The following is a 27,490-nucleotide window of genomic DNA, read 5'->3' on the forward strand; positions in this document are numbered from 1 at the left end:
CCACAAATAACAAGCTACAATAACCTCACTGGACGTCAGCATAGTGTCAAAAGAAGTGCCCCGTATGAGGGTCGAACTCACGACCTTCAGATTATGAGACTGACGCGCTACCTACTGCGCCAACGAGGCCAGGATAGACCTGCTGGTGCAACGTTTTACGTCCCAGAACAACAAAATATTATGCATTGTTCAATATGCCTGGGTGGGCTTCTTGTGATCACGTTACTGGTTATTTCCAAAAGTCAGTGAAACACATCCCGACCCAATGCCTCTAGGCTACGATGCAATCTTTCAGCTTTGTATTTGGCTTTCATTTGCATTTTTCTAGACAGTCAAAAACAAAAGAGTAATTATTTTAAAAATTGAAAGAATGAAGGATTTCCATGAACAAAAACAAAAGCGGCTTCCAGTCAAGACCACAACAATGGTTTGAAGATACAATGCAATGTCAGGCTTGCATTGAACCAGCCATGGTAAGACAGAGTCACCATAGGTTACATCGAGCCAGCCAGGAGTTGAACCTAGAATCTTCTGATCCGTAGTCAGACGCGTTATCCATTGCGCCACTGGCCCTATGTGAGCAATCAATTGAGACCATAATGCACAGTCTCCAGAATCATGATAGTTTGGTTGAAAATGGAAATGATGGGAACATAGAGTGAGAAGCTTTGGCCATTTATCACAAAAAGATGTCCCATAAGTCACAAGACTTGGTATGTGTTTAATTTGAAACAAGCACTATGTTTGACAGTTATCTGGATCATGAGCCATGGTCTCTGTAGTGAGTAAAGACTTGTGCTATTTGATTTTGTGATCAATTTTAAAGTTAAAAGCAACATGAAGTAAAACTAAGGGGAGCTTGTATAGGTCATAACTGTCAGAGGCTACCACCCACAAATAACAAGCTACAATAACCTCACTGGACGTCAGCATAGTGTCAAAAGAAGTGCCCCGTGTGAGGGTCGAACTCACGACCTTCAGATTATGAGACTGACGCGCTACCTACTGCGCCAACGAGGCCGGGATAGACCTGCTGGTGCAACGTTTTACGTCCCAGAACAACAAAATATTATGCATTGTTCAATGTGCCTGGGTGGGCTTCTTGTGATCACGTTACTGGTTATTTCCAAAAGTCAGTGAAACACATCCCGACTCAATGCCTCTAGGCTACGATGCAATCTTTCAGCTTTGTATTTGGCTTTCATTTGCATTTTTCTAGACAGTCAAAAACAAAAGAGTAATTCTTTTAAAAATTGAAAGAATGAAGGATTTCCATGAACAAAAACAAAAGCGGCTTCCAGTCAAGACCACAACAATGGTTTGAAGATACAATGCAATGTCAGGCTTGCATTGAACCAGCCATGGTAAGACAGAGTCACCATTGGTTACATCGAGCCAGCCAGGAGTTGAACCTAGAATCTTCTGATCCATAGTCAGACGCGTTATCCATTGCGCCACTGGCCCTATGTGAGCAATGAATTGAGACCATAATGCACAATCTCCAGAATCATGATAGTTTGGCTGAAAATGGAAATGATGGGAACATAGAGTGAGAAGCTTTGGCCATTTATCACAAAAAGATGTCCCATAAGTCGCAAGACTTGGTATGTGTTTAATTTGAAACAAGCACTATGTTTGACAGTTATCTGGATCATGAGCCATGGTCTCTGTAGTGAGTAAAGACTTGTGCTATTTGGTTTTGTGATCAATTTTAAAGTTAAAAGCAACATGAAGTAACACTAAGGGGAACTTGTATAGGTCATAACTGTCAGAGGCTACCACCCACAAATAACAAGCTACAATAACCTCACTGGACGTCAGCATAGTGTCAAAAGAAGTGCCCCGTATGAGGGTCGAACTCACGACCTTCAGATTATGAGACTGACGCGCTACCTACTGCGCCAACGAGGCCAGGATAGACCTGCTGGTGCAACGTTTTACGTCCCAGAACAACAAAATATTATGCATTGTTCAATATGCCTGGGTGGGCTTCTTGTGATCACGTTACTGGTTATTTCCAAAAGTCAGTGAAACACATCCCGACCCAATGCCTCTAGGCTACGATGCAATCTTTCAGCTTTGTATTTGGCTTTCATTTGCATTTTTCTAGACAGTCAAAAACAAAAGAGTAATTATTTTAAAAATTGAAAGAATGAAGGATTTCCATGAACAAAAACAAAAGCGGCTTCCAGTCAAGACCACAACAATGGTTTGAAGATACAATGCAATGTCAGGCTTGCATTGAACCAGCCATGGTAAGACAGAGTCACCATAGGTAACATCGAGCCAGCCAGGAGTTGAACCTAGAATCTTCTGATCCGTAGTCAGACGCGTTATCCATTGCGCCACTGGCCCTATGTGAGCAATCAATTGAGACCATAATGCGCAGTCTCCAGAATCATGATAGTTTGGTTGAAAATGGAAATGATGGGAACATAGAGTGAGAAGCTTTGGCCATTTATCACAAAAAGATGTCCCATAAGTCACAAGACTTGGTATGTGTTTAATTTGAAACAAGCACTATGTTTGACAGTTATCTGGATCATGAGCCATGGTCTCTGTAGTGAGTAAAGACTTGTGCTATTTGATTTTGTGATCAATTTTAAAGTTAAAAGCAACATGAAGTAAAACTAAGGGGAGCTTGTATAGGTCATAACTGTCAGAGGCTACCACCCACAAATAACAAGCTACAATAACCTCACTGGACGTCAGCATAGTGTCAAAAGAAGTGCCCCGTGTGAGGGTCGAACTCACGACCTTCAGATTATGAGACTGACGCGCTACCTACTGCGCCAACGAGGCCGGGATAGACCTGCTGGTGCAACGTTTTACGTCCCAGAACAACAAAATATTATGCATCGTTCAATGTGCCTGGGTGGGCTTCTTGTGATCACGTTACTGGTTATTTCCAAAAGTCAGTGAAACACATCCCGACCCAATGCCTCTAGGCTACGATGCAATCTTTCAGCTTTGTATTTGGCTTTCATTTGCATTTTTCTAGACAGTCAAAAACAAAAGAGTAATTATTTTAAAAATTGAAAGAATGAAGGATTTCCATGAACAAAAACAAAAGCGGCTTCCAGTCAAGACCACAACAATGGTTTGAAGATACAATGCAATGTCAGGCTTGCATTGAACCAGCCATGGTAAGACAAAATCACCATAGGTTACATCGAGCCAGCCAGGAGTTGAACCTAGAATCTTCTGATCCGTAGTCAGACGCGTTATCCATTGCGCCACTGGCCCTATGTGAGCAATCAATTGAGACCATAATGCAAAGTCTCCAGAATCATGATAGTTTGGTTGAAAATGGAAATGATGGGAACATAGAGTGAGAAGCTTTGGCCATTTATCACAAAAAGATGTCCCATAAGTCACAAGACTTGGTATGTGTTTAATTTGAAACAAGCACTATGTTTGACAGTTATCTGGATCATGAGCCATGGTCTCTGTAGTGAGTAAAGACTTGTGCTATTTGATTTTGTGATCAATTTTAAAGTTAAAAGCAACATGAAGTAAAAATAAGGGGAGCTTGTATAGGTCATAACTGTCAGAGGCTACCACCCACAAATAACAAGCTACAATAACCTCACTGGACGTCAGCATAGTGTCAAAAGAAGTGCCCCGTATGAGGGTCGAACTCACGACCTTCAGATTATGAGACTGACGCGCTACCTACTGCGCCAACGAGGCCAGGATAGACCTGCTGGTGCAACGTTTTACGTCCCAGAACAACAAAATATTATGCATTGTTCAATGTGCCTGGGTGGGCTTCTTGTGATCACGTTACTGGTTATTTCCAAAAGCCAGTGAAACACATCCCGACCCAATGCCTCTAGGCTACGATGCAATCTTTCAGCTTTGTATTTGGCTTTCATTTGCATTTTTCTAGACAGTCAAAAACAAAAGAGTAATTATTTTAAAAATTGAAAGAATGAAGGATTTCCATGAACAAAAACAAAAGCGGCTTCCAGTCAAGACCACAACAATGGTTTGAAGATACAATGCAATGTCAGGCTTGCATTGAACCAGCCATGGTAAGACAGAGTCACCATAGGTTACATCGAGCCAGCCAGGAGTTGAACCTAGAATCTTCTGATCCGTAGTCAGACGCGTTATCCATTGCGCCACTGGCCCTATGTGAGCAATCAATTGAGACCATAATGCACAGTCTCCAGAATCATGATAGTTTGGTTGAAAATGGAAATGATGGGAACATAGAGTGAGAAGCTTTGGCCATTTATCACAAAAAGATGTCCCATAAGTCACAAGACTTGGTATGTGTTTAATTTGAAACAAGCACTATGTTTGACAGTTATCTGGATCATGAGCCATGGTCTCTGTAGTGAGTAAAGACTTGTGCTATTTGATTTTGTGATCAATTTTAAAGTTAAAAGCAACATGAAGTAAAACTAAGGGGAGCTTGTATAGGTCATAACTGTCAGAGGCTACCACCCACAAATAACAAGCTACAATAACCTCACTGGACGTCAGCATAGTGTCAAAAGAAGTGCCCCGTGTGAGGGTTGAACTCACGACCTTCAGATTATGAGACTGACGCGCTACCTACTGCGCCAACGAGGCCGGGATAGACCTGCTGGTGCAACGTTTTACGTCCCAGAACAACAAAATATTATGCATTGTTCAATGTGCCTGGGTGGGCTTCTTGTGATCACGTTACTGGTTATTTCCAAAAGTCAGTGAAACACATCCCGACCCAATGCCTCTAGGCTACGATGCAATCTTTCAGCTTTGTATTTGGCTTTCATTTGCATTTTTCTAGACAGTCAAAAACAAAAGAGTAATTATTTTAAAAATTGAAAGAATGAAGGATTTCCATGAACAAAAACAAAAGCGGCTTCCAGTCAAGACCACAACAATGGTTTGAAGATACAATGCAATGTCAGGCTTGCATTGAACCAGCCATGGTAAGACAGAGTCACCATAGGTTACATCGAGCCAGCCAGGAGTTGAACCTAGAATCTTCTGATCCGTAGTCAGACGCGTTATCCATTGCGCCACTGGCCCTATGTGAGCAATCAATTGAGACCATAATGCACAATCTCCAGAATCATGATAGTTTGGCTGAAAATGGAAATGATGGGAACATAGAGTGAGAAGCTTTGGCCATTTATCACAAAAAGATGTCCCATAAGTCGCAAGACTTGGTATGTGTTTAATTTGAAACAAGCACTATGTTTGACAGTTATCTGGATCATGAGCCATGGTCTCTGTAGTGAGTAAAGACTTGTGCTATTTGGTTTTGTGATCAATTTTAAAGTTAAAAGCAACATGAAGTAACACTAAGGGGAGCTTGTATAGGTCATAACTGTCAGAGGCTACCACCCACAAATAACAACCTAAAATAACCTCACTGGACGTCAGCATAGTGTCAAAAGAACTGTCCCGTGTGAGGGTCGAACTCACGACCTTCAGATTATGAGACTGACGCGCTACCTACTGCGCCAACGAGGCCAGGATAGACCTGCTGGTGCAACGTTTTACGTCCCAGAATAACAAAATATTATGCATCGTTCAGTGTACCTGGGTGGGCTTCTTGTGATCACGTTACTGGTTATTTCCAAAAGTCAGTGAAACACATCCCGACCCAATGTCTCTAGGCTACGATGCAATCTTTCAGCTTTGTATTTGGCTTTCATTTGCATTTTTCTAGACAGTCAAAAACAAAAGAGTAATTCTTTTCAAAAGTGAAAGAATGAAGGATTTCCAAGAAAAAAAAAAAAAGCGGCTTCCAGTCAAGACCACAACAATGGTTTGAAGATACAATGCAATGTCAGGCTTGCATTGAACCAGCCATGGTAAGACAGAGTCACCATAGGTTACATCGAGCCAGCCAGGAGTTAACCCTAGAATCTTCTGATCCGTAGTCAGACACGTTATCCATTGCGCCACTGGCCCTATGTGAGCAATCAATTGAGACCATAATGCACAATCTCCAGAATCATGATAGTTTGGCTGAAAATGGAAATGATGGGAACATAGAGTGAGAAGCTTTGGCCATTCATCACAAAAAGATGTCCCATAAGTCGCAAGACTTGGTATGTGTTTAATTTGAAACAAGCACTATGTTTGACAGTTATCTGGATCATGAGCCATGGTCTCTGTAGTGAGTAAAGACTTGTGCTATTTGATTTTGTGATCAATTTTAAAGTTAAAAGCAACATGAAGTAAAATTAAGGGGAGCTTGTATAGGTCATAACTGTCAGAGGCTACCACCCACAAATAACAAGCTACAATAACCTCACTGGACGTCAGCATAGTGTCAAAAGAAGTGCCCCGTGTGAGGGTCGAACTCACGACCTTCAGATTATGAGACTGACGCGCTACCTACTGCGCCAACGAGGCCAGGATAGACCTGCTGGTGCAACGTTTTACGTCCCAGAACAACAAAATATTATGCATCGTTCAATGTGCCTGGGTGGGCTTCTTGTGATCACGTTACTGGTTATTTCCAAAAGTCAGTGAAACACATCCCGACCCAATGTCTCTAGGCTACGATGCAATCTTTCAGCTTTGTATTTGGCTTTCATTTGCATTTTTCTAGACAGTCAAAAACAAAAGAGTAATTCTTTTGAAAATTGAAAGAATGAAGGATTTCCATGAACAAAAACAAAAGTGGCTTCCAGTCAAGACCACAACAATGGTTTGAAGTTACGATTCAATGTCAGGCTTGAATTGAACCACCTATGGTAAGACGGAGTCAATATAGGTTACATCGAGCCAGCCAGGAGTTGAACCTAGAATCTTCTGATCCGTAGTCAGACGCGTTATCCATTGCGCCACTGTCCCTATGTGAGGAATCAATTGAGACCATAATGCACAGTCTCCAGAATCATGATAGTTTGGTTGAAAATGGAAATGATTGGAACATAGAGTGAGAAGCTTTGGCCATTTATCACAAAAAGATGTCCCATAAGTCACAAGACTTGGTATGTGTTTAATTTGAAACAAGCACTATGTTTGACAGTTATCTGGATCATGAGCCATGGTCTCTGTAGTGAGTAAAGACTTGTGCTATTTGATTTTGTGATCAATTTTAAAGTTAAAAGCAACATGAAGTAAAACTAAGGGGAGCTTGTATAGGTCATAACTGTCAGAGGCTACCACCCACAAATAACAAGCTACAATAACCTCACTGGACGTCAGCATAGTGTCAAAAGAAGTGCCCCGTGTGAGGGTCGAACTCACGACCTTCAGATTATGAGACTGACGCGCTACCTACTGCGCCAACAAGGCCAGGATAGACCTGCTGGTGCAACGTTTTACGTCCCAGAACAACAAAATATTATGCATCGTTCAATGTGCCTGGGTGGGCTTCTTGTGATCACGTTACTGGTTATTTCCAAAAGTCAGTGAAACACATCCCGACCCAATGCCTCTAGGCTACGATGCAATCTTTCAGCTTTGTATTTGGCTTTCATTTGCATTTTTCTAGACAGTCAAAAACAAAAGAGTAATTATTTTAAAAATTGAAAGAATGAAGGATTTCCATGAACAAAAACAAAAGCGGCTTCCAGTCAAGACCACAACAATGGTTTGAAGATACAATGCAATGTCAGGCTTGCATTGAACCAGCCATGGTAAGACAAAATCACCATAGGTTACATCGAGCCAGCCAGGAGTTGAACCTAGAATCTTCTGATCCGTAGTCAGACGCGTTATCCATTGCGCCACTGGCCCTATGTGAGCAATCAATTGAGACCATAATGCAAAGTCTCCAGAATCATGATAGTTTGGTTGAAAATGGAAATGATGGGAACATAGAGTGAGAAGCTTTGGCCATTTATCACAAAAAGATGTCCCATAAGTCACAAGACTTGGTATGTGTTTAATTTGAAACAAGCACTATGTTTGACAGTTATCTGGATCATGAGCCATGGTCTCTGTAGTGAGTAAAGACTTGTGCTATTTGATTTTGTAATCAATTTTAAAGTTAAAAGCAACATGAAGTAAAACTAAGGGGAGCTTGTATAGGTCATAACTGTCAGAGGCTACCACCCACAAATAACAAGCTACAATAACCTCACTGGACGTCAGCATAGTGTCAAAAGAAGTGCCCCGTGTGAGGGTCGAACTCACGACCTTCAGATTATGAGACTGACGCGCTACCTACTGCGCCAACGAGGCCGGGATAGACCTGCTGGTGCAACGTTTTACGTCCCAGAACAACAAAATATTATGCATTGTTCAATGTGCCTGGGTGGGCTTCTTGTGATCACGTTACTGGTTATTTCCAAAAGTCAGTGAAACACATCCCGACCCAATGCCTCTAGGCTACGATGCAATCTTTCAGCTTTGTATTTGGCTTTCATTTGCATTTTTCTAGACAGTCAAAAACAAAAGAGTAATTCTTTTAAAAATTGAAAGAATGAAGGATTTCCATGAACAAAAACAGAAGCGGCTTCCAGTCAAGACCACAACAATGGTTTGAAGATACAATGCAATGTCAGGCTTGCATTGAACCAGCCATGGAAAGACAGAGTCACAATAGGTTACATCGAGCCAGCCAGGAGTTGAACCTAGAATCTTCTGATCCGTAGTCAGACGCGTTATCCATTGCGCCACTGGCCCTATGTGAGCAATGAATTGAGACCATAATGCACAATCTCCAGAATCATGATAGTTTGGCTGAAAATGGAAATGATGGGAACATAGAGTGAGAAGCTTTGGCCATTTATCACAAAAAGATGTCCCATAAGTCACAAGACTTGGTATGTGTTTAATTTGAAACAAGCACTATGTTTGACAGTTATCTGGATCATGAGCCATGGTCTCTGTAGTGAGTAAAGACTTGTGCTATTTGATTTTGTGATCAATTTTAAAGTTAAAAGCAACATGAAGTAAAACTAAGGGGAGCTTGTATAGGTCATAACTGTCAGAGGCTACCACCCACAAATAACAAGCTACAATAACCTCACTGGACGTCAGCATAGTGTTAAAGAAGTGCCCCGTGTGAGGGTCGAACTCACGACCTTCAGATTATGAGACTGACGCGCTACCTACTGCGCCAACGAGGCCGGGATAGACCTGCTGGTGCAACGTTTTACGTCCCAGAACAACAAAATATTATGCATCGTTCAATGTGCCTGGGTGGGCTTCTTGTGATCACGTTACTGGTTATTTCCAAAAGTCAGTGAAACACATCCCGACCCAATGCCTCTAGGCTACGATGCAATCTTTCAGCTTTGTATTTGGCTTTCATTTGCATTTTTCTAGACAGTCAAAAACAAAAGAGTAATTCTTTTAAAAATTGAAAGAATGAAGGATTTCCATGAACAAAAACAAAAGCGGCTTCCAGTCAAGACCACAACAATGGTTTGAAGATACAATGCAATGTCAGGCTTGCATTGAACCAGCCATGGTAAGACAAAATCACCATAGGTTACATCGAGCCAGCCAGGAGTTGAACCTAGAATCTTCTGATCCGTAGTCAGACGCGTTATCCATTGCGCCACTGGCCCTATGTGAGCAATCAATTGAGACCATAATGCAAAGTCTCCAGAATCATGATAGTTTGGTTGAAAATGGAAATGATGGGAACATAGAGTGAGAAGCTTTGGCCATTTATCACAAAAAGATGTCCCATAAGTCACAAGACTTGGTATGTGTTTAATTTGAAACAAGCACTATGTTTGACAGTTATCTGGATCATGAGCCATGGTCTCTGTAGTGAGTAAAGACTTGTGCTATTTGATTTTGTGATCAATTTTAAAGTTAAAAGCAACATGAAGTAAAAATAAGGGGAGCTTGTATAGGTCATAACTGTCAGAGGCTACCACCCACAAATAACAAGCTACAATAACCTCACTGGACGTCAGCATAGTGTCAAAAGAAGTGCCCCGTATGAGGGTCGAACTCACGACCTTCAGATTATGAGACTGACGCGCTACCTACTGCGCCAACGAGGCCAGGATAGACCTGCTGGTGCAACGTTTTACGTCCCAGAACAACAAAATATTATGCATTGTTCAATATGCCTGGGTGGGCTTCTTGTGATCACGTTACTGGTTATTTCCAAAAGTCAGTGAAACACATCCCGACCCAATGCCTCTAGGCTACGATGCAATCTTTCAGCTTTGTATTTGGCTTTCATTTGCATTTTTCTAGACAGTCAAAAACAAAAGAGTAAGTCTTTTGAAAATTGAAAGAATGAAGGATTTCCATGAACAAAAACAAAAGCGGCTTCCAGTCAAGACCACAACAATGGTTTGAAGTTACAATGCAATGTCAGGCTTGAATTGAACCAGCTTTGGTAAGACGGAGTCAATATAGGTTACATCGAGCCAGCCAGGAGTTGAACCTAGAATCTTCTGATCCGTAGTCAGACGCATTATCCATTGCGCCACTGGCCCTATGTGAGCAATCAATTGAGACCATAATGCACAGTCTCCAGAATCATGATAGTTTGGTTGAAAATGGAAATGATGGGAACATAGAGTGAGAAGCTTTAGCCATTCATCACAAAAAGATGTCCCATAAGTCGCAAGACTTGGTATGTGTTTAATTTGAAACAAGCACTATGTTTGACAGTTATCTGGATCATGAGCCATGGTCTCTGTAGTGAGTAAAGACTTGTGCTATTTGATTTTGTGATCAATTTTAAAGTTAAAAGCAACATGAAGTAAAATTAAGGGGAGGTTGTATAGGTCATAACTGTCAGAGGCTACCACCCACAAATAACAAGCTACAATAACCTCACTGGACGTCAGCATAGTGTCAAAAGAAGTGCCCCGTGTGAGGGTCGAACTCACGACCTTCAGATTATGAGACTGACGCGCTACCTACTGCGCCAACGAGGCCAGGATAGACCTGCTGGTGCAACGTTTTACGTCCCAGAACAACAAAATATTATGCATCGTTCAATGTGCCTGGGTGGGCTTCTTGTGATCACGTTACTGGTTATTTCCAAAAGTCAGTGAAACACATCCCGACCCAATGTCTCTAGGCTACGATGCAATCTTTCAGCTTTGTATTTGGCTTTCATTTGCATTTTTCTAGACAGTCAAAAACAAAAGAGTAATTCTTTTGAAAATTGAAAGAATGAAGGATTTCCATGAACAAAAACAAAAGTGGCTTCCAATCAAGACCACAACAATGGTTTGAAGATACAATGCAATGTCAGGCTTGCATTGAACCAGCCATGGTAAGACAGAGTCACCATAGGTTACATCGAGCCAGCCAGGAGTTAACCCTAGAATCTTCTGATCCGTAGTCAGACACGTTATCCATTGCACCACTGGCCCTATGTGAGCAATTAATTGAGACCATAATGCACAATCTCCAGAATCATGATAGTTTGGCTGAAAATGGAAATGATGGGAACATAGAGTGAGAAGCTTTGGCCATTCATCACAAAAAGATGTCCCATAAGTCGCAAGACTTGGTATGTGTTTAATTTGAAACAAGCACTATGTTTGACAGTTATCTGGATCATGAGCCATGGTCTCTGTAGTGAGTAAAGACTTGTGCTATTTGATTTTGTGATCAATTTTAAAGTTAAAAGCAACATGAAGTAAAATTAAGGGGAGGTTGTATAGGTCATAACTGTCAGAGGCTACCACCCACAAATAACAAGCTACAATAACCTCACTGGACGTCAGCATAGTGTCAAAAGTAGTGCCCCGTGTGTGGGCCGAACTCACGACCTTCAGATTATGAGACTGACGCGCTACCTACTGCGCCAACGAGGCCAGGATAGACCTGCTAGTGCAACGTTTTACGTCCCAGAACAACAAAATATTATGCATCGTTCAATGTGCCTGGGTGGGCTTCTTGTGATCACGTTACTGGTTATTTCCAAAAGTCAGTGAAACACATCCCGACCCAATGTCTCTAGGCTACGATGCAATCTTTCAGCTTTGTATTTGGCTTTCATTTGCATTTTTCTAGACAGTCAAAAACAAAAGAGTAATTCTTTTGAAAATTGAAAGAATGAAGGATTTCCATGAACAAAAACAAAAGCTGCTTCCAGTCAAGACCACAACAATGGTTTGAAGTTACGATTCAATGTCAGGCTTGAATTGAACCACCTATGGTAAGACGGAGTCAATATAGGTTACATCGAGCCAGCCAGGTGTTGAACCTAGAATCTTCTGATCCGTAGTCAGACGCATTATCCATTGCGCCACTGGCCCTATGTGAGCAAGCAATTGAGACCATAATGCACAGTCTCCAGAATCATGATAGTTTGGTTGAAAATGGAAATGATGGGAACATAGAGTGAGAAGCTTTGGCCATTTATCACAAAAAGATGTCCCATAAGTCACAAGACTTGGTATTTGTTTAATTTGAAACAAGCACTATGTTTGACAGTTATCTGGATCATGAGCCATGGTCTCTGTAGTGAGTAAAGACTTGTGCTATTTGATTTTGTGATCAATTTTAAAGTTAAAAGCAACATGAAGTAAAACTAAGGGGAGCTTGTATAGGTCATAACTGTCAGAGGCTACCACCCACAAATAACAAGCTACAATAACCTCACTGGACGTCAGCATAGTGTCAAAAGAAGTGCCCCGTGTGAGGGTCGAACTCACGACCTTCAGATTATGAGACTGACGCGCTACCTACTGCGCCAACGAGGCCAGGATAGACCTGCTGGTGCAACGTTTTACGTCCCAGAACAACAAAATATTATGCATCGTTCAATGTTCCTGGGTGGGCTTCTTGTGATCACGTTACTGGTTATTTCCAAAAGTCAGTGAAACACATCCCGACCCAATGTCTCTAGGCTACGATGCAATCTTTCAGCTTTGTATTTGGCTTTCATTTGCATTTTTCTAGACAGTCAAAAACAAAAGAGTAATTCTTTTCAAAATTGAAAGAATGAAGGATTTCCAAGAAAAAAAACAAAAGCGGCTTCCAGTCAAGACCACAACAATGGTTTGAAGATACAATGCAATGTCAGGCTTGCATTGAACCAGCCATGGTAGGACAGAGTCACCATAGGTTACATCGAGCCAGCCAGGAGTTAACCCTAGAATCTTCTGATCCGTAGTCAGACACGTTATCCATTGCGCCACTGGCCCTATGTGAGCAATCAATTGAGACCATAATGCACAATCTCCAGAATCATGATAGTTTGGCTGAAAATGGAAATGATGGGAACATAGAGTGAGAAGCTTTGGCCATTCATCACAAAAAGATGTCCCATAAGTCGCAAGACTTGGTATGTGTTTAATTTGAAACAAGCACTATGTTTGACAGTTATCTGGATCATGAGCCATGGTCTCTGTAGTGAGTAAAGACTTGTGCTATTTGATTTTGTGATCAATTTTAAAGTTAAAAGCAACATGAAGTAAAATTAAGGGGAGGTTGTATAGGTCATAACTGTCAGAGGCTACCACCCACAAATAACAAGCTACAATAACCTCACTGGACGTCAGCATAGTGTCAAAAGAAGTGCCCCGTGTGAGGGTCGAACTCACGACCTTCAGAATATGAGACTGACGCGCTACCTACTGCACCAACGAGGCCAGGATAGACCTGCTGGTGCAACGTTTTACGTCCCAGAACAACAAAATATTATGCATCGTTCAATGTGCCTGGGTGGGCTTCTTGTGATCACGTTACTGGTTATTTCCAAAAGTCAGTGAAACACATCCCGACCCAATGCCTCTAGGCTACGATGCAATCTTTCAGCTTTGTATTTGGCTTTCATTTGCATTTTTCTAGACAGTCAAAAACAAAAGAGTAATTCTTTTTAAAATTGAAAGAATGAAGCATTTCCATGAACAAAAACAAAAGCGGCTTCCAGTCAAGACCACAACAATGGTTTGAAGTTACCATTCAATGTCAGGCTTGAATTGAACCAGCTATGGTAAGACGGAGTCAATATAGGTTACATCGAGCCAGCCAGGAGTTGAACCTAGAATCTTCTGATCCGTAATCAGACGCATTATCCATTGCGCCACTGGCCCTATGTGAGCAATCAATTGTGACCATAATGCACAGTCTCCAGAATCATGATAGTTTGGTTGAAAATGGAAATGATGGGAACATAGAGTGAGAAGCTTTGGCCATTTATCACAAAAAGATGTCCCATAAGTCACAAGACTTGGTATGTGTTTAATTTGAAACAAGCACTATGTTTGACAGTTATCTGGATCATGAGCCATGGTCTCTGTAGTGAGTAAAGACTTGTGCTATTTGATTTTGTGATCAATTTTAAAGTTAAATGCAACATGAAGTAAAAATAAGGGGGGCTTGTATAGGTCATAACTGTCAGAGGCTACCACCCACAAATAACAACCTAAAATAACCTCACTGGACGTCAGCATAGTGTCAAAAGAACTGTCCCGTGTGAGGGTCGAACTCACGACCTTCAGATTATGAGACTGACGCGCTACCTACTGCGCCAACGAGGCCAGGATAGACCTGCTGGTGCAACGTTTTACGTCCCAGAATAACAAAATATTATGCATCGTTCAGTGTGCCTGGGTGGGCTTCTTGTGATCACGTTACTGGTTATTTCCAAAAGTCAGTGAAACACATCCCGACCCAATGTCTCTAGGCTACGATGCAATCTTTCAGCTTTGTATTTGGCTTTCATTTGCATTTTTCTAGACAGTCAAAAACAAAAGAGTAATTCTTTTCAAAATTGAAAGAATGAAGGATTTCCAAGAAAAAAAACAAAAGCGGCTTCCAGTCAAGACCACAACAATGGTTTGAAGATACAATGCAATGTCAGGCTTGCATTGAACCAGCCATGGTAAGACAGAGTCACCATAGGTTACATCGAGCCAGCCAGGAGTTAACCCTAGAATCATCTGATCCGTAGTCAGACACGTTATCCATTGCGCCACTAGCCCTATGTGAGCAATCAATTGAGACCATAATGCACAATCTCCAGAATCATGATAGTTTGGCTGAAAATGGAAATGATGGGAACATAGAGTGAGAAGCTTTGGCCATTCATCACAAAAAGATGTCCCATAAGTCGCAAGACTTGGTATGTGTTTAATTTGAAACAAGCACTATGTTTGACAGTTATCTGGATCATGAGCCATGGTCTCTGTAGTGAGTAAAGACTTGTGCTATTTGATTTTGTGATCAATTTTAAAGTTAAAAGCAACATGAAGTAAAATTAAGGGGAGGTTGTATAGGTCATAACTGTCAGAGGCTACCACCCACAAATAACAAGCTACAATAACCTCACTGGACGTCAGCATAGTGTCAAAAGAAGTGCCCCGTGTGAGGGTCGAACTCACGACCTTCAGATTATGAGACTGAAGCGCTACCTACTGCGCCAACGAGGCCAGGATAGACCTGCTGGTGCAACGTTTTACGTCCCAGAACAACAAAATATTATGCATCGTTCAATGTGCCTGGGTGGGCTTCTTGTGATCACGTTACTGGTTATTTCCAAAAGTCAGTGAAACACATCCCGACCCAATGTCTCTAGGCTACGATGCAATCTTTCAGCTTTGTATTTGGCTTTCATTTGCATTTTTCTAGACAGTCAAAAACAAAAGAGTAATTCTTTTGAAAATTGAAAGAATGAAGGATTTCCATGAACAAAAACAAAAGTGGCTTCCAGTCAAGACCACAACAATGGTTTGAAGTTACGATTCAATGTCAGGCTTGAATTGAACCACCTATGGTAAGACGGAGTCAATATAGGTTACATCGAGCCAGCCAGGAGTTGAGCCTAGAATCTTCTGATCCGTAGTCAGACGCGTTATCCATTGCGCCACTGTCCCTATGTGAGCAATCAAATGAGACCATAATGCACAGTCTCCAGAATCATGATAGTTTGGTTGAAAATGGAAATGATTGGAACATAGAGTGAGAAGCTTTGGCCATTTATCACAAAAAGATGTCCCATAAGTCACAAGACTTGGTATGTGTTTAATTTGAAACAAGCACTATGTTTGACAGTTATCTGGATCATGAGCCATGGTCTCTGTAGTGAGTAAAGACTTGTGCTATTTGATTTTGTGATCAATTTTAAAGTTAAAAGCAACATGAAGTAAAACTAAGGGGAGCTTGTATAGGTCATAACTGTCAGAGGCTACCACCCACAAATAACAAGCTACAATAACCTCACTGGACGTCAGCATAGTGTCAAAAGAAGTGCCCCGTGTGAGGGTCGAACTCACGACCTTCAGATTATGAGACTGACGCGCTACCTACTGCGCCAACGAGGCCAGGATAGACCTGCTGGTGCAACGTTTTACGTCCCAGAACAACAAAATATTATGCATCGTTCAATGTGCCTGGGTGGGCTTCTTGTGATCACGTTACTGGTTATTTCCAAAAGTCAGTGAAACACATCCCGACCCAATGTCTCTAGGCTACGATGCAATCTTTCAGCTTTGTATTTGGCTTTCATTTGCATTTTTCTAGACAGTCAAAAACAAAAGAGTAATTCTTTTCAAAATTGAAAGAATGAAGGATTTCCAAGAAAAAAAACAAAAGTGGCTTCCAATCAAGACCACAACAATGGTTTGAAGATACAATGCAATGTCAGGCTTGCATTGAACCAGCCATGGTAAGACAGAGTCACCATAGGTTACATCGAGCCAGCCAGGAGTTAACCCTAGAATCTTCTGATCCGTAGTCAGACACGTTATCCATTGCACCACTGGCCCTATGTGAGCAATCAATTGAGACCATAATGCACAATCTCCAGAATCATGATAGTTTGGCTGAAAATGGAAATGATGGGAACATAGAGTGAGAAGCTTTGGCCATTCATCACAAAAAGATGTCCCATAAGTCGCAAGACTTGGTATGTGTTTAATTTGAAACAAGCACTATGTTTGACAGTTATCTGGATCATGAGCCATGGTCTCTGTAGTGAGTAAAGACTTGTGCTATTTGATTTTGTGATCAATTTTAAAGTTAAAAGCAACATGAAGTAAAATTAAGGGGAGGTTGTATAGGTCATAACTGTCAGAGGCTACCACCCACAAATAACAAGCTACAATAACCTCACTGGACGTCAGCATAGTGTCAAAAGAAGTGCCCCGTGTGAGGGTCGAACTCACGACCTTCAGATTATGAGACTGACGCGCTACCTACTGCGCCAACGAGGCCAGGATAGACCTGCTGGTGCAACGTTTTACGTCCCAGAACAACAAAATATTATGCATCGTTCAATGTGCCTGGGTGGGCTTCTTGTGATCACGTTACTGGTTATTTCCAAAAGTCATTGAAACACATCCCGACCCAATGTCTCTAGGCTACGATGCAATCTTTCAGCTTTGTATTTGGCTTTCATTTGCATTTTTCTAGACAGTCAAAAACAAAAGAGTAATTCTTTTGAAAATTGAAAGAATGAAGGATTTCCATGAACAAAAACAAAAGCGGCTTCCAGTCAAGACCACAACAATGGTTTGAAGTTACGATTCAATGTCAGGCTTGAATTGAACCACCTATGGTAAGACGGAGTCAATATAGGTTACATCGAGCCAGCCAAGAGTTGAACCTAGAATCTTCTGATCCGTAGTCAGACGCGTTATCCATTGCGCCACTGGCCCTATGTGAGCAATCAATTGAGACCATAATGCACAGTCTCCAGAAACATGATAGTTTGGTTGAAAATGGAAATGATGGGAACATAGAGTGAGAAGCTTTGGCCATTTATCACAAAAAGATGTCCCATAAGTCACAAGACTTGGTATGTGTTTAATTTGAAACAAGCACTATGTTTGACAGTTATCTGGATCATGAGCCATGGTCTCTGTAGTGAGTAAAGACTTGTGCTATTTGATTTTGTGATCAATTTTAAAGTTAAAAGCAACATGAAGTAAAACTAAGGGGAGCTTGTATAGGTCATAACTGTCAGAGGCTACCACCCACAAATAACAAGCTACAATAACCTCACTGGACGTCAGCATAGTGTCAAATGAAGTGCCCCGTGTGAGGGTCGAACTCACGACCTTCAAATTATGAGACTGACGCGCTACCTACTGCGCCAACGAGGCCAGGATAGACCTGCTGGTGCAACGTTTTACGTCCCAGAACAACAAAATATTATGCATCGTTCAATGTTCCTGGGTGGGCTTCTTGTGATCACGTTACTGGTTATTTCCAAATGTCAGTGAAACACATCCCGACCCAATGTCTCTAGGCTACGATGCAATCTTTCAGCTTTGTATTTGGCTTTCATTTGCATTTTTCTAGACAGTCAAAAACAAAAGAGTAATTCTTTTCAAAATTGAAAGAATGAAGGATTTCCAAGAAAAAAAACAAAAGCGGCTTCCAGTCAAGACCACAACAATGGTTTTTAGATACAATGCAATGTCAGGATTGCATTGAACCAGCCATGGTAAGACAGAGTCACCATAGGTTACATCGAGCCAGCCAGGAGTTAACCCTAGAATCTTCTGATCCGTAGTCAGACACGTTATCCATTGCGCCACTGGCCCTATGTGAGCAATCAATTGAGACCATAATGCACAATCTCCAGAATCATGATAGTTTGGCTGAAAATGGAAATGATGGGAACATAGAGTGAGAAGCTTTGGCCATTCATCACAAAAAGATGTCCCATAAGTCGCAAGACTTGGTATGTGTTTAATTTGAAACAAGCACTATGTTTGACAGTTATCCGGATCATGAGCCATGGTCTCTGTAGTGAGTAAAGACTTGTGCTATTTGATTTTGTGATCAATTTTAAAGTTAAAAGCAACATGAAGTAAAATTAAGGGGAGGTTGTATAGGTCATAACTGTCAGAGGCTACCACCCACAAATAACAAGCTACAATAACCTCACTGGACGTCAGCATAGTGTCAAAAGAAGTGCCCCGTGTGAGGGTCGAACTCACGACCTTCAGATTATGAGACTGACGCGCTACCTACTGCGCCAACGAGGCCAGGATAGACCTGCTGGTGCAACGTTTTACGTCCCAGAACAACAAAATATTATGCATCATTCAGTGTGCCTGGGTGGGCTTCTTGTGACCACGTTACTGGTTATTTCCAAAAGTCAGTGAAACACATCCCGACCCAATGTCTCTAGGCTACGATGCAATCTTTCAGCTTTGTATTTGGCTTTCATTTGCATTTTTCTAGACAGTCAAAAACAAAAGAGTAATTCTTTTAAAAATTGAAAGAATGAAGCATTTCCATGAACAAAAACAGCTTCCAGTCAAGACCACAACAATGGTTTTGAAGTTACAATGCAATATCAGGCTTGCATTGAACCAGCTATGGTAAGACGGAGTCACCATAGGTTACATCGAGCCAGCCAGGAGTTGAACCTAGAATCTTCTGATCTGTAGTCAGATCCATTATACATTGCGCCACTGGCCCTATGTGAGCAATCAATTGAGACCATAATGCAGTCTCCAGAATCATGATAGTTTGGTTGAAAACGGAAATGATGGGAACATAGAGTGAGAAGCTTTGGCCATTTATCACAAAAAGATGTCCCATAAGTCACAAGACTTGGTATGTGTTTAATTTGAAACAAGCACTATGTTTGACAGTTATCTGGATCATGAGCCATGGTCTCTGTAGTGAGTAAAGACTTGTGCTATTTGATTTTGTGATCAATTTTAAAGTTAAAAGCAACATGAAGTAAAACTAAGGGGAGCTTGTATAGGTCATAACTGTCAGAGGCTACAACCCACAGATAACAAGCTACAATAACCTCACTGGACATCAGCATAGTGTCAAAAGAAGTGCCCCGTGTGAGGGTCGAACTCACGACCTTCAGATTATGAGACTGACGCGCTACCTACTGCGCCAACGAGGCCAGGATAGACCTGCTGGTGCAACGTTTTACGTCCCAGAACAACAAAATATTATGCATCGTTCAATGTGCCTGGGTGGGCTTCTTGTGATCACGTTACTGGTTATTTCCAAAAGTCAGTGAAACACATCCCGACCCAATGTCTCTAGGCTACGATGCAATCTTTCAGCTTTGTATTTGGCTTTCATTTGCATTTTTCTAGACAGTCAAAAACAAAAGAGTAATTCTTTTGAAAATTGAAAGAATGAAGCATTTCCATGAACAAAAACAAAAGCGGCTTCCAGTCAAGACCACAACAATGGTTTGAAGTTACGATTCAATGTCAGGCTTGAATTGAACCACCTATGGTAAGACGGAGTCAATATAGGTTACATCGAGCCAGCCAGGAGTTGAACCTAGAATCTTCTGATCCGTAGTCAGACGCGTTATCCATTGCGCCACTGGCCCTATGTGAGCAGTCAATTGAGACCATAATGCACAGTCTCCAGAATCATGATAGTTTGGTTGAAAATGGAAATGATGGGAACATAGAGTGAGAAGCTTTGGCCATTTATCACAAAAAGATGTCCCATAAGTCACAAGACTTGGTATGTGTTTAATTTGAAACAAGCACTATGTTTGACAGTTATCTGGATCATGAGCCATGGTCTCTGTAGTGAGTAAAGACTTGTGCTATTTGATTTTGTGATCAATTTTAAAGTTAAAAGCAACATGAAGTAAAACTAAGGGGAGCTTGTATAGGTCATAACTGTCAGAGGCTACCACCCACAAATAACAAGCTACAATAACCTCACTGGACGTCAGCATAGTGTCAAAAGAACTGCCCCGTGTGAGGGTCGATCGCATGACCTACAGATTATGAGACTGACGCGCTACCTACTGTGCCAACGAGGCCAGGATAGACCTGCTGGTGCAACGTTTTACGTCCCAGAATAACAAAATATTATGCATCATTCAGTGTGCCTGGGTGGGCTTCTTGTGACCACGTTACTGGTTATTTCCAAAAGTCAGTGAAACACATCCCGACCCAATGTCTCTAGGCTACGATGCAATCTTTCAGCTTTGTATTTGGCTTTCATTTGCATTTTTCTAGACAGTCAAAAACAAAAGAGTAATTCTTTTGAAAATTGAAAGAATGAAGCATTTCCATGAACAAAAACAGCTTCCAGTCAAGACCACAACAATGGTTTTGAAGTTACAATGCAATATCAGGCTTGCATTGAACCAGCTATGGTAAGACAGAGTCACCATAGGTTACATCGAGCCAGCCAGGAGTTGAACCTAGAATCTTCTGATCTGTAGTCAGATCCATTATACATTGCGCCACTGGCCCTATGTGAGCAATCAATTGAGACCATAATGCAGTCTCCAGAATCATGATAGTTTGGTTGAAAACGGAAATGATGGGAACATAGAGTGAGAAGCTTTGGCCATTTATCACAAAAAGATGTCCCATAAGTCACAAGACTTGGTATGTGTTTAATTTGAAACAAGCACTATGTTTGACAGTTATCTGGATCATGAGCCATGGTCTCTGTAGTGAGTAAAGACTTGTGCTATTTGATTTTGTGATCAATTTTAAAGTTAAAAGCAACATGAAGTAAAACTAAGGGGAGCTTGTATAGGTCATAACTGTCAGAGGCTACCACCCACAGATAACAAGCTACAATAACCTCACTGGACATCAGCATAGTGTCAAAAGAAGTGCCCCGTGTGAGGGTCGAACTCACGACCTTCAGATTATGAGACTGACGCGCTACCTACTGCGCCAACGAGGCCAGGATAGACCTGCTGGTGCAACGTTTTACGTCCCAGAACAACAAAATATTATGCATCGTTCAATGTGCCTGGGTGGGCTTCTTGTGATCACGTTACTGGTTATTTCCAAAAGTCAGTGAAACACATCCCGACCCAATGTCTCTAGGCTACGATGCAATCTTTCAGCTTTGTATTTGGCTTTCATTTGCATTTTTCTAGACAGTCAAAAACAAAAGAGTAATTCTTTTGAAAATTGAAAGAATGAAGCATTTCCATGAACAAAAACAAAAGCGGCTTCCAGTCAAGACCACAACAATGGTTTGAAGTTACGATTCAATGTCAGGCTTGAATTGAACCAACAATGGTAAGACGGAGTCAATAGAGGTTACATCGAGCCAGCCAGGAGTTGAACCTAGAATCTTCTGATCCGTAGTCAGACGCGTTATCCATTGCGCCACTGGCCCTATGTGAGCAGTCAATTGAGACCATAATGCACAGTCTCCAGAATCATGATAGTTTGGTTGAAAATGGAAATGATGGGAACATAGAGTGAGAAGCTTTGGCCATTTATCACAAAAAGATGTCCCATAAGTCACAAGACTTGGTATGTGTTTAATTTGAAACAAGCACTATGTTTGACAGTTATCTGGATCATGAGCCATGGTCTCTGTAGTGAGTAAAGACTTGTGCTATTTGATTTTGTGATCAATTTTAAAGTTAAAAGCAACATGAAGTAAAACTAAGGGGAGCTTGTATAGGTCATAACTGTCAGAGGCTACCACCCACAAATAACAAGCTACAATAACCTCAGTGGACGTCAGCATAGTGTCAAAAGAAGTGCCCCGTGTGAGGGTCGAACTCACGACCTTCAGATTATGAGACTGACGCGCTACCTACTGCGCCAACGAGGCCAGGATAGACCTGCTGGTGCAACGTTTTACGTCCCAGAACAACAAAATATTATGCATCGTTCAATGTGCCTGGGTGGGCTTCTTGTGATCACGTTACTGGTTATTTCCAAAAGTCAGTGAAACACATCCCGACCCAATGTCTCTAGGCTACGATGCAATCTTTCAGCTTTGTATTTGGCTTTCATTTGCATTTTTCTAGACAGTCAAAAACAAAAGAGTAATTATTTTAAAAATTGAAAGAATGAAGCATTTCCATGAACAAAAACAGCTTCCAGTCAAGACCACAACAATGGTTTGAAGTTACAATGCAATGGCAGGCTTGCATTGAACCAGCTATGGTAAGACTGAGTCACCATAGGGTACATCGAGCCAGCCAGGAGTTGAACCTAGAATCTTCTGATCCGTAGTCAGACGCGTTATCCATTGCGCCACTGGCCCAGTGTGAGGAATCAATTGAGACCATAATGCACAATCTCCAGAATCATGATAGTTTGGCTGAAAATGGAAATGATGGGAACATAGAGTGAGAAGCTTTGGCCATTTATCACAAAAAGATGTCCCATAAGTCACAAGACTTGGTATGTGTTTAATTTGAAACAAGCACTATGTTTGACAGTTATCTGGATCATGAGCCATGGTCTCTGTAGTGAGTAAAGACTTGTGCTATTTGATTTTGTGATCAATTTTAAAGTTAAAAGCAACATGAAGTAAAACTAAGGGGAGCTTGTATAGGTCATAACTGTCAGAGGCTACCACCCACAAATAACAAGCTACAATAACCTCAGTGGACGTCAGCATAGTGTCAAAAGAAGTGCCCCGTGTGAGGGTCGAACTCACGACCTTCAGATTATGAGACTGACGCGCTACCTACTGCGCCAAGGCTTGCGCGCATAAGTCTCACAATCGATTTTGGTAGTAGTTATTGTTGGTGTGCTGTTGAGTGCGATGCAGCGGGTTCGAGTCCCGCTCGGAGCATTCTTGACACCTTAATTAACAATGCTCCGTGAACTATGTAGGCGTTTTTATAAATAAATTTCAAGCAAAAGTAAACGCATAAAAACTGATAAAATAAATGAATGAGCTTTAATATAAGTCTATTTACATGCCACTGAATTAAAATGTCAAGTTTCCTGAACCCCTGATTCTAATTAGTTTCAAAACCCTCTATGGCAATGAAAACATACTCATTCCAGGTGTTTATTAATTTCCACCTTTTCAGATCTATCTACTCACCTTGGCTGAACCAAAATAAAATACAATCTACCATAATTCAATTAATTCTAACTCAAAATCACAACAGTGTACACAGGCCCTTTCATTTTGTTTCAATGTCCTCCTACATCTGCAAATGAAATCACAGCAGAGAGAGGAGAAACCTTTCTGAGCTGCAATCTGTAGTTTTCTTAATAAAATTCAAAGATAAACCTTTTTTCTGCCCCTGTCAGGATATGAACTTACTGGTACTGTGTTCACCAGAACCTTTACTATTTGACACCAACAGGACATATTTTGATTAGTCTAATTAAAGAAAAACAAGAAAATACAAAAACTCACACTTGTTTATTTTACAAACAGGCTAAAAAACAAACAGTAAACACACAAACATCAAAAACAGAAAAAATGAAGCTATTTACATTTAAGATTTTTTTTTACCATAGCCACGTGCAGCCATTTCAGCTCTCCAGTCTTCAAAAGACTGGTTTGCAGTCTCTTCACAGTACCAGTTCCCAAAATACTGTTTATGGCAGGATGGCTTTCTTTCTTTTTGGCACTTCTTGCAAACTATTGTGTCTGTTTTTTTTACATATTTTCGTGTCTGTAGTCCAGCCTGCTCCTCTTTTTCCTTCCTCTTCCTGTACTGCTGTGTGGTGTAGGGTACATGTGGTGTCTGGCTTTTAGGTGCTGATGGCCCAGCCACAACAGGGTACACTGGCACAGAGGGAGTCGGAGCACAGATAAACTGTGGCAGGATGGGTTGAGGAAGTGGCTGGATCGGAATAAAAGAAAGTACAGAATAGGTGGGACCAGATGAGGTTGCTGGTGGAAAAATTTCCACAGACAACTGTCCTGTGTTCTGTGGCTGAGGCTGAGGTGGGCACTGTGCTCTATCTGACTTTTTGATTTTCAGTTTTGCCGTTCCAGCCGTGTCGGGATGAAGGACGAAGGTGTAAGGTTTGTGTGATGGAGCAGGTTGAATGGCTTTGTGCTGTGGTGCTGACTGCTGACTGGTTTCACCGGAAATGGCTGGCTTTGGTGCCAGAATGCCCTGTTCAAGAATGTCTTTCTCCTGTGCCCGGGTGCGTCTGCAATACCTGCATATGAAATAAATAGAATAGCTGATTTTAATTTCAAGGAATAATGTTCTTATCGATATTACAGATTCTGTGATGTTTGTGAAATACAAACCAACTAATATTCTGTCCTGTTTTTAAAGTCACTCAGATTTTATCACTGAAGTTAATAGTTTGTCATATCCCAGCAGTCATGAAGTTGTTGGCTTGCTTCTCTCTCTACTGATTCTCATCTTCTTCATTTTCTCTCCAGCAGAGGAGTCCCTGACACCAGTCCCAGTCTCTGTAGCTGAGTCTCATCTACTTATCTGAGAGGCCAGTTGGTTAGTCATTACGGTAAAATCAGAAAACCCTCAGGTAAGTACTCTGCAGTCAACTAACTTTCTGTTCACTCATGCTTCCAGAGTAACGCTGATGCAGCATAAGACTGCATTACCTACCCATCTCAGCTGGAAACCCCCTCTTCCAATCCGATGGTGATTCCTGCCACCACTGCCGGGTCACACAAGGACACTGTAAGCCATCCTTTGACCCCTTTAAAGATTACAAATAATTTGTGGATCCATCTAATCTTCACCCTTCTCTCTCACACCCCCCTGAGCAGACCGTACCTCCAGCGGAGTGAGCACTCCAAGTGAATTATCATTACTCCACTGATCCTCCTGGGGAGTACTATTTGTGTATCTCGCTTGTGAATAAAACTTCTTTAAGTTATTCTGTTTGTCTCTGGGTCAGCTAATTTGAGTCCATCATTATCCATCATGACACAGTTTTAACTCACCACTGTGTGAGGGTTGTTTTGTTGACTTCTGGCAACTGTATGGTCGTCTCCTCCATGATGGTGATGTTGTTCAGGATGCACTCTCTAATGTGCTTGTAAGCACGAATGATGAGGGTCCACCTTGAAAATGCCACACCTTCCACTCTCTTTGGGTTTGGATAAGCCATGCAGAGCTGGACAAAAATGGCCTCAACAATCCGGTTGCAATCTGGCCACTGTCCAGGAATGCGTGCTCCAGAATAGCACCTAGGAGGACAAAGGCAAGAAAAATTGACTCAGGCAAGATCTGTAGAAGAATATGCATCAGTGGCTGAACAGCTGTGACCAACATACCGCTTTGTCGACTCCACGCCTGGTGCAACAATTTTTTTTGTTGCTCTAAAACGGCCTTTGTTCAGGGTTGTTTGGTGGCGTGGAGAAAAAACGGTGCGCTCCTTGTCGTGCTCTGACAATCTCTTCCAAAGAGCAACAATGTTATTGGACTCTTCAAGGGTGAGAGCCAGGCTGTGCTCTCTCAGATTGAAGAGTGCTTCAGCCAAATCCTGCACAGCTCTGAAACCTTCGGTGTTGTCGGGGCCAACGGAGTCCTAAATGATACGTTTGTTACGTATTTATAAGAAAAAAAATGGGCAAAAGTAGCCAAATCATATCTAACTTACCTGTCTCCTTGATGTCCCTGGAATAGTGTCATCAGAGTGGAAATCAGGCAGCCTTGATGGAGATGCAGCTAAACATAAATATCAAAACCTTTTATTAAACACACATACACACACACTTTCAGACACAGGTTTATAGAACAAAATTAATCAGTAACCTGGTTCTAAAGTCACTTATGTCACTTTACATAATAAAAGAAACCATCTTGACTTTCCCATTTATGTGATATTTGGGCATGAACATCACTCACTTTCTTCCAGGTCATCCACAGGAGCATGTTTAACTTCCACAGCTGGTATCTCTAGGAAGGGTTCAGATGCAGGTGATGTTAAGAAGTCATGTGAACAGGCAGGTTGAGGAGTCTGGAGCGTGGTTTCCAAAATGTCATGTGAACAGGCAGGTTGAGGAGTCTGGAGCGTGGTTTCCAAGATGGGAACTGTGAGATCCACAAAAACCTCAGACTCTTCAAAGCCCTCATCTTCTGCCACAGCTACGTCTTCTGTCTCCAAAGCTGCAATTGCCACTCTGCGGTCCTCAAGAACATCTCCTGTTTGGTTGTAGAGATACTCGACCCCAATGAGTTCCCCTGAAAGCAATCAAAAATCAGCTTTAACTTTAATTAACGTTTGTTTTAACTTTAACTCACTGTCACGACACAATTTCAGCAAACAAACACATTGTTGACTTTTAATTAGCTAGCATGAAATATTAATCTAATCAGAGCTTGGTCAAAGCTGAACTCCGTCTCCTCTGACTGGTGCATCAGCTCTGCTAACACACCTGTGTACGCCTGTGGCCCTGTGTAATTCACACAGCTCTTCCCGAGGACTTCCTGTGACAGCTGGTTTGCAGCATGCCTCAGGAGGCCGCTGTAGGAGTGAGGCTCTGATCTTCCTTCTGCTGACATGCTCCTGTCTTCGTTCCACCTGGCCAAGCCATCCAACAGGTATGCCTGAAAAAAGGTGTCACTTGCCAGTGTTCCTGAAAAATATTCATAAATATGTTTAAATGGGTTGTGAACATGAAGAGAAACTCATGGATAAGATTGTGAGGATAAAGTGCTTTTCCCTTACCAGGAATAAACCTGTTCATGTGCAGGTGGAAGGACTCGAGGGAAGTGGAGCCTGTTGCACATCGATAGGTTTTCAGAATGTGCCCCCCCTTCTTGATGGTGCCAGTCTCCATGTATAGGAGTACTCCTGGTGGGTCCTGGAGACAGCTGAGGTGCTTCTTCTGAGCCTTCCATATCTCTGCCATTCTCTCTGAATTGATGAGCGGAACTCCCAATGAGTTGCCTCCCTTGTGCCCGCTGTAGGCCTCAATCAGTTCCGATATCAAGGTCTCCATCTCCGAGCTGCTTCTGGTTGTCCTT

General features: G+C 41.8%; 1 protein-coding gene and 38 non-coding genes across 39 annotated transcripts in view; all 39 read right to left on the reverse strand.

The window, feature by feature from the left end:
- Positions 1-56: 56 nt before the first annotated feature.
- On the reverse strand, positions 57-129 carry trnam-cau (transfer RNA methionine (anticodon CAU)). Its single transcript has one exon. It is a non-coding gene; the product is annotated as a tRNA-Met (tRNA).
- Positions 130-500: 371 nt separating this feature from the next.
- trnar-acg (transfer RNA arginine (anticodon ACG)) lies at positions 501-573 on the reverse strand. Its single transcript has one exon. It is a non-coding gene; the product is annotated as a tRNA-Arg (tRNA).
- A 374-nt stretch (positions 574-947) lies between these two features.
- Positions 948-1,020, reverse strand: trnam-cau (transfer RNA methionine (anticodon CAU)). The gene has a single exon. It is a non-coding gene; the product is annotated as a tRNA-Met (tRNA).
- A 371-nt stretch (positions 1,021-1,391) lies between these two features.
- trnar-acg (transfer RNA arginine (anticodon ACG)) lies at positions 1,392-1,464 on the reverse strand. Its single transcript has one exon. It is a non-coding gene; the product is annotated as a tRNA-His (tRNA).
- Positions 1,465-1,838: 374 nt separating this feature from the next.
- On the reverse strand, positions 1,839-1,911 carry trnam-cau (transfer RNA methionine (anticodon CAU)). Its single transcript has one exon. It is a non-coding gene; the product is annotated as a tRNA-Met (tRNA).
- Positions 1,912-2,282: 371 nt separating this feature from the next.
- trnar-acg (transfer RNA arginine (anticodon ACG)) lies at positions 2,283-2,355 on the reverse strand. Its single transcript has one exon. It is a non-coding gene; the product is annotated as a tRNA-Arg (tRNA).
- A 374-nt stretch (positions 2,356-2,729) lies between these two features.
- trnam-cau (transfer RNA methionine (anticodon CAU)) lies at positions 2,730-2,802 on the reverse strand. Its single transcript has one exon. It is a non-coding gene; the product is annotated as a tRNA-Met (tRNA).
- A 371-nt stretch (positions 2,803-3,173) lies between these two features.
- Positions 3,174-3,246, reverse strand: trnar-acg (transfer RNA arginine (anticodon ACG)). Its single transcript has one exon. It is a non-coding gene; the product is annotated as a tRNA-Arg (tRNA).
- A 374-nt stretch (positions 3,247-3,620) lies between these two features.
- Positions 3,621-3,693, reverse strand: trnam-cau (transfer RNA methionine (anticodon CAU)). The gene has a single exon. It is a non-coding gene; the product is annotated as a tRNA-Met (tRNA).
- Positions 3,694-4,064: 371 nt separating this feature from the next.
- trnar-acg (transfer RNA arginine (anticodon ACG)) lies at positions 4,065-4,137 on the reverse strand. The gene has a single exon. It is a non-coding gene; the product is annotated as a tRNA-Arg (tRNA).
- A 374-nt stretch (positions 4,138-4,511) lies between these two features.
- Positions 4,512-4,584, reverse strand: trnam-cau (transfer RNA methionine (anticodon CAU)). Its single transcript has one exon. It is a non-coding gene; the product is annotated as a tRNA-Met (tRNA).
- A 371-nt stretch (positions 4,585-4,955) lies between these two features.
- On the reverse strand, positions 4,956-5,028 carry trnar-acg (transfer RNA arginine (anticodon ACG)). The gene has a single exon. It is a non-coding gene; the product is annotated as a tRNA-Arg (tRNA).
- A 374-nt stretch (positions 5,029-5,402) lies between these two features.
- On the reverse strand, positions 5,403-5,475 carry trnam-cau (transfer RNA methionine (anticodon CAU)). Its single transcript has one exon. It is a non-coding gene; the product is annotated as a tRNA-Met (tRNA).
- Positions 5,476-6,293: 818 nt separating this feature from the next.
- Positions 6,294-6,366, reverse strand: trnam-cau (transfer RNA methionine (anticodon CAU)). Its single transcript has one exon. It is a non-coding gene; the product is annotated as a tRNA-Met (tRNA).
- Positions 6,367-7,184: 818 nt separating this feature from the next.
- On the reverse strand, positions 7,185-7,257 carry trnam-cau (transfer RNA methionine (anticodon CAU)). The gene has a single exon. It is a non-coding gene; the product is annotated as a tRNA-Met (tRNA).
- Positions 7,258-7,628: 371 nt separating this feature from the next.
- Positions 7,629-7,701, reverse strand: trnar-acg (transfer RNA arginine (anticodon ACG)). The gene has a single exon. It is a non-coding gene; the product is annotated as a tRNA-Arg (tRNA).
- A 374-nt stretch (positions 7,702-8,075) lies between these two features.
- trnam-cau (transfer RNA methionine (anticodon CAU)) lies at positions 8,076-8,148 on the reverse strand. Its single transcript has one exon. It is a non-coding gene; the product is annotated as a tRNA-Met (tRNA).
- A 371-nt stretch (positions 8,149-8,519) lies between these two features.
- Positions 8,520-8,592, reverse strand: trnar-acg (transfer RNA arginine (anticodon ACG)). The gene has a single exon. It is a non-coding gene; the product is annotated as a tRNA-Arg (tRNA).
- Positions 8,593-8,965: 373 nt separating this feature from the next.
- On the reverse strand, positions 8,966-9,038 carry trnam-cau (transfer RNA methionine (anticodon CAU)). Its single transcript has one exon. It is a non-coding gene; the product is annotated as a tRNA-Met (tRNA).
- A 371-nt stretch (positions 9,039-9,409) lies between these two features.
- trnar-acg (transfer RNA arginine (anticodon ACG)) lies at positions 9,410-9,482 on the reverse strand. The gene has a single exon. It is a non-coding gene; the product is annotated as a tRNA-Arg (tRNA).
- Positions 9,483-9,856: 374 nt separating this feature from the next.
- trnam-cau (transfer RNA methionine (anticodon CAU)) lies at positions 9,857-9,929 on the reverse strand. The gene has a single exon. It is a non-coding gene; the product is annotated as a tRNA-Met (tRNA).
- Positions 9,930-10,300: 371 nt separating this feature from the next.
- Positions 10,301-10,373, reverse strand: trnar-acg (transfer RNA arginine (anticodon ACG)). The gene has a single exon. It is a non-coding gene; the product is annotated as a tRNA-Arg (tRNA).
- Positions 10,374-10,747: 374 nt separating this feature from the next.
- Positions 10,748-10,820, reverse strand: trnam-cau (transfer RNA methionine (anticodon CAU)). Its single transcript has one exon. It is a non-coding gene; the product is annotated as a tRNA-Met (tRNA).
- Positions 10,821-12,529: 1,709 nt separating this feature from the next.
- On the reverse strand, positions 12,530-12,602 carry trnam-cau (transfer RNA methionine (anticodon CAU)). Its single transcript has one exon. It is a non-coding gene; the product is annotated as a tRNA-Met (tRNA).
- Positions 12,603-13,420: 818 nt separating this feature from the next.
- On the reverse strand, positions 13,421-13,493 carry trnam-cau (transfer RNA methionine (anticodon CAU)). Its single transcript has one exon. It is a non-coding gene; the product is annotated as a tRNA-Met (tRNA).
- An 818-nt stretch (positions 13,494-14,311) lies between these two features.
- Positions 14,312-14,384, reverse strand: trnam-cau (transfer RNA methionine (anticodon CAU)). The gene has a single exon. It is a non-coding gene; the product is annotated as a tRNA-Met (tRNA).
- An 818-nt stretch (positions 14,385-15,202) lies between these two features.
- Positions 15,203-15,275, reverse strand: trnam-cau (transfer RNA methionine (anticodon CAU)). The gene has a single exon. It is a non-coding gene; the product is annotated as a tRNA-Met (tRNA).
- Positions 15,276-16,093: 818 nt separating this feature from the next.
- trnam-cau (transfer RNA methionine (anticodon CAU)) lies at positions 16,094-16,166 on the reverse strand. The gene has a single exon. It is a non-coding gene; the product is annotated as a tRNA-Met (tRNA).
- An 818-nt stretch (positions 16,167-16,984) lies between these two features.
- Positions 16,985-17,057, reverse strand: trnam-cau (transfer RNA methionine (anticodon CAU)). Its single transcript has one exon. It is a non-coding gene; the product is annotated as a tRNA-Met (tRNA).
- Positions 17,058-17,428: 371 nt separating this feature from the next.
- On the reverse strand, positions 17,429-17,501 carry trnar-acg (transfer RNA arginine (anticodon ACG)). The gene has a single exon. It is a non-coding gene; the product is annotated as a tRNA-Arg (tRNA).
- A 374-nt stretch (positions 17,502-17,875) lies between these two features.
- Positions 17,876-17,948, reverse strand: trnam-cau (transfer RNA methionine (anticodon CAU)). Its single transcript has one exon. It is a non-coding gene; the product is annotated as a tRNA-Met (tRNA).
- Positions 17,949-18,766: 818 nt separating this feature from the next.
- trnam-cau (transfer RNA methionine (anticodon CAU)) lies at positions 18,767-18,839 on the reverse strand. The gene has a single exon. It is a non-coding gene; the product is annotated as a tRNA-Met (tRNA).
- An 811-nt stretch (positions 18,840-19,650) lies between these two features.
- On the reverse strand, positions 19,651-19,723 carry trnam-cau (transfer RNA methionine (anticodon CAU)). Its single transcript has one exon. It is a non-coding gene; the product is annotated as a tRNA-Met (tRNA).
- Positions 19,724-20,094: 371 nt separating this feature from the next.
- On the reverse strand, positions 20,095-20,167 carry trnar-acg (transfer RNA arginine (anticodon ACG)). Its single transcript has one exon. It is a non-coding gene; the product is annotated as a tRNA-Arg (tRNA).
- The window catches only part of LOC129164348 (uncharacterized), a 10,037-nt gene continuing 2,656 nt past the window's right edge, over positions 20,110-27,490 (reverse strand). Inside the window, exons 3-9 of the mRNA XM_070547251.1 lie at positions 27,192-27,490; positions 26,899-27,099; positions 26,369-26,704; positions 26,121-26,188; positions 25,795-26,048; positions 25,462-25,707; positions 20,110-24,701 (exon numbers count right to left, since the gene is read on the reverse strand). The exon at positions 27,192-27,490 is cut by the window's right edge and continues 1,294 nt beyond it. Coding sequence (XP_070403352.1) covers positions 24,026-24,701; positions 25,462-25,707; positions 25,795-26,048; positions 26,121-26,188; positions 26,369-26,704; positions 26,899-27,099; positions 27,192-27,490 — 2,080 coding nt within the window. The 3' untranslated portion in view covers positions 20,110-24,025. The remainder of the gene's footprint in view (positions 24,702-25,461; positions 25,708-25,794; positions 26,049-26,120; positions 26,189-26,368; positions 26,705-26,898; positions 27,100-27,191) is intronic.
- On the reverse strand, positions 21,426-21,498 carry trnam-cau (transfer RNA methionine (anticodon CAU)). The gene has a single exon. It is a non-coding gene; the product is annotated as a tRNA-Met (tRNA).
- On the reverse strand, positions 21,870-21,942 carry trnar-acg (transfer RNA arginine (anticodon ACG)). Its single transcript has one exon. It is a non-coding gene; the product is annotated as a tRNA-Arg (tRNA).
- On the reverse strand, positions 22,317-22,389 carry trnam-cau (transfer RNA methionine (anticodon CAU)). Its single transcript has one exon. It is a non-coding gene; the product is annotated as a tRNA-Met (tRNA).
- trnar-acg (transfer RNA arginine (anticodon ACG)) lies at positions 22,755-22,827 on the reverse strand. The gene has a single exon. It is a non-coding gene; the product is annotated as a tRNA-Arg (tRNA).

This window comes from Nothobranchius furzeri, chromosome 18 (genome assembly GCF_043380555.1).
Source record: "Nothobranchius furzeri strain GRZ-AD chromosome 18, NfurGRZ-RIMD1, whole genome shotgun sequence".
In the NCBI taxonomy this organism is placed as follows: domain Eukaryota; kingdom Metazoa; phylum Chordata; class Actinopteri; order Cyprinodontiformes; family Nothobranchiidae; genus Nothobranchius; species Nothobranchius furzeri.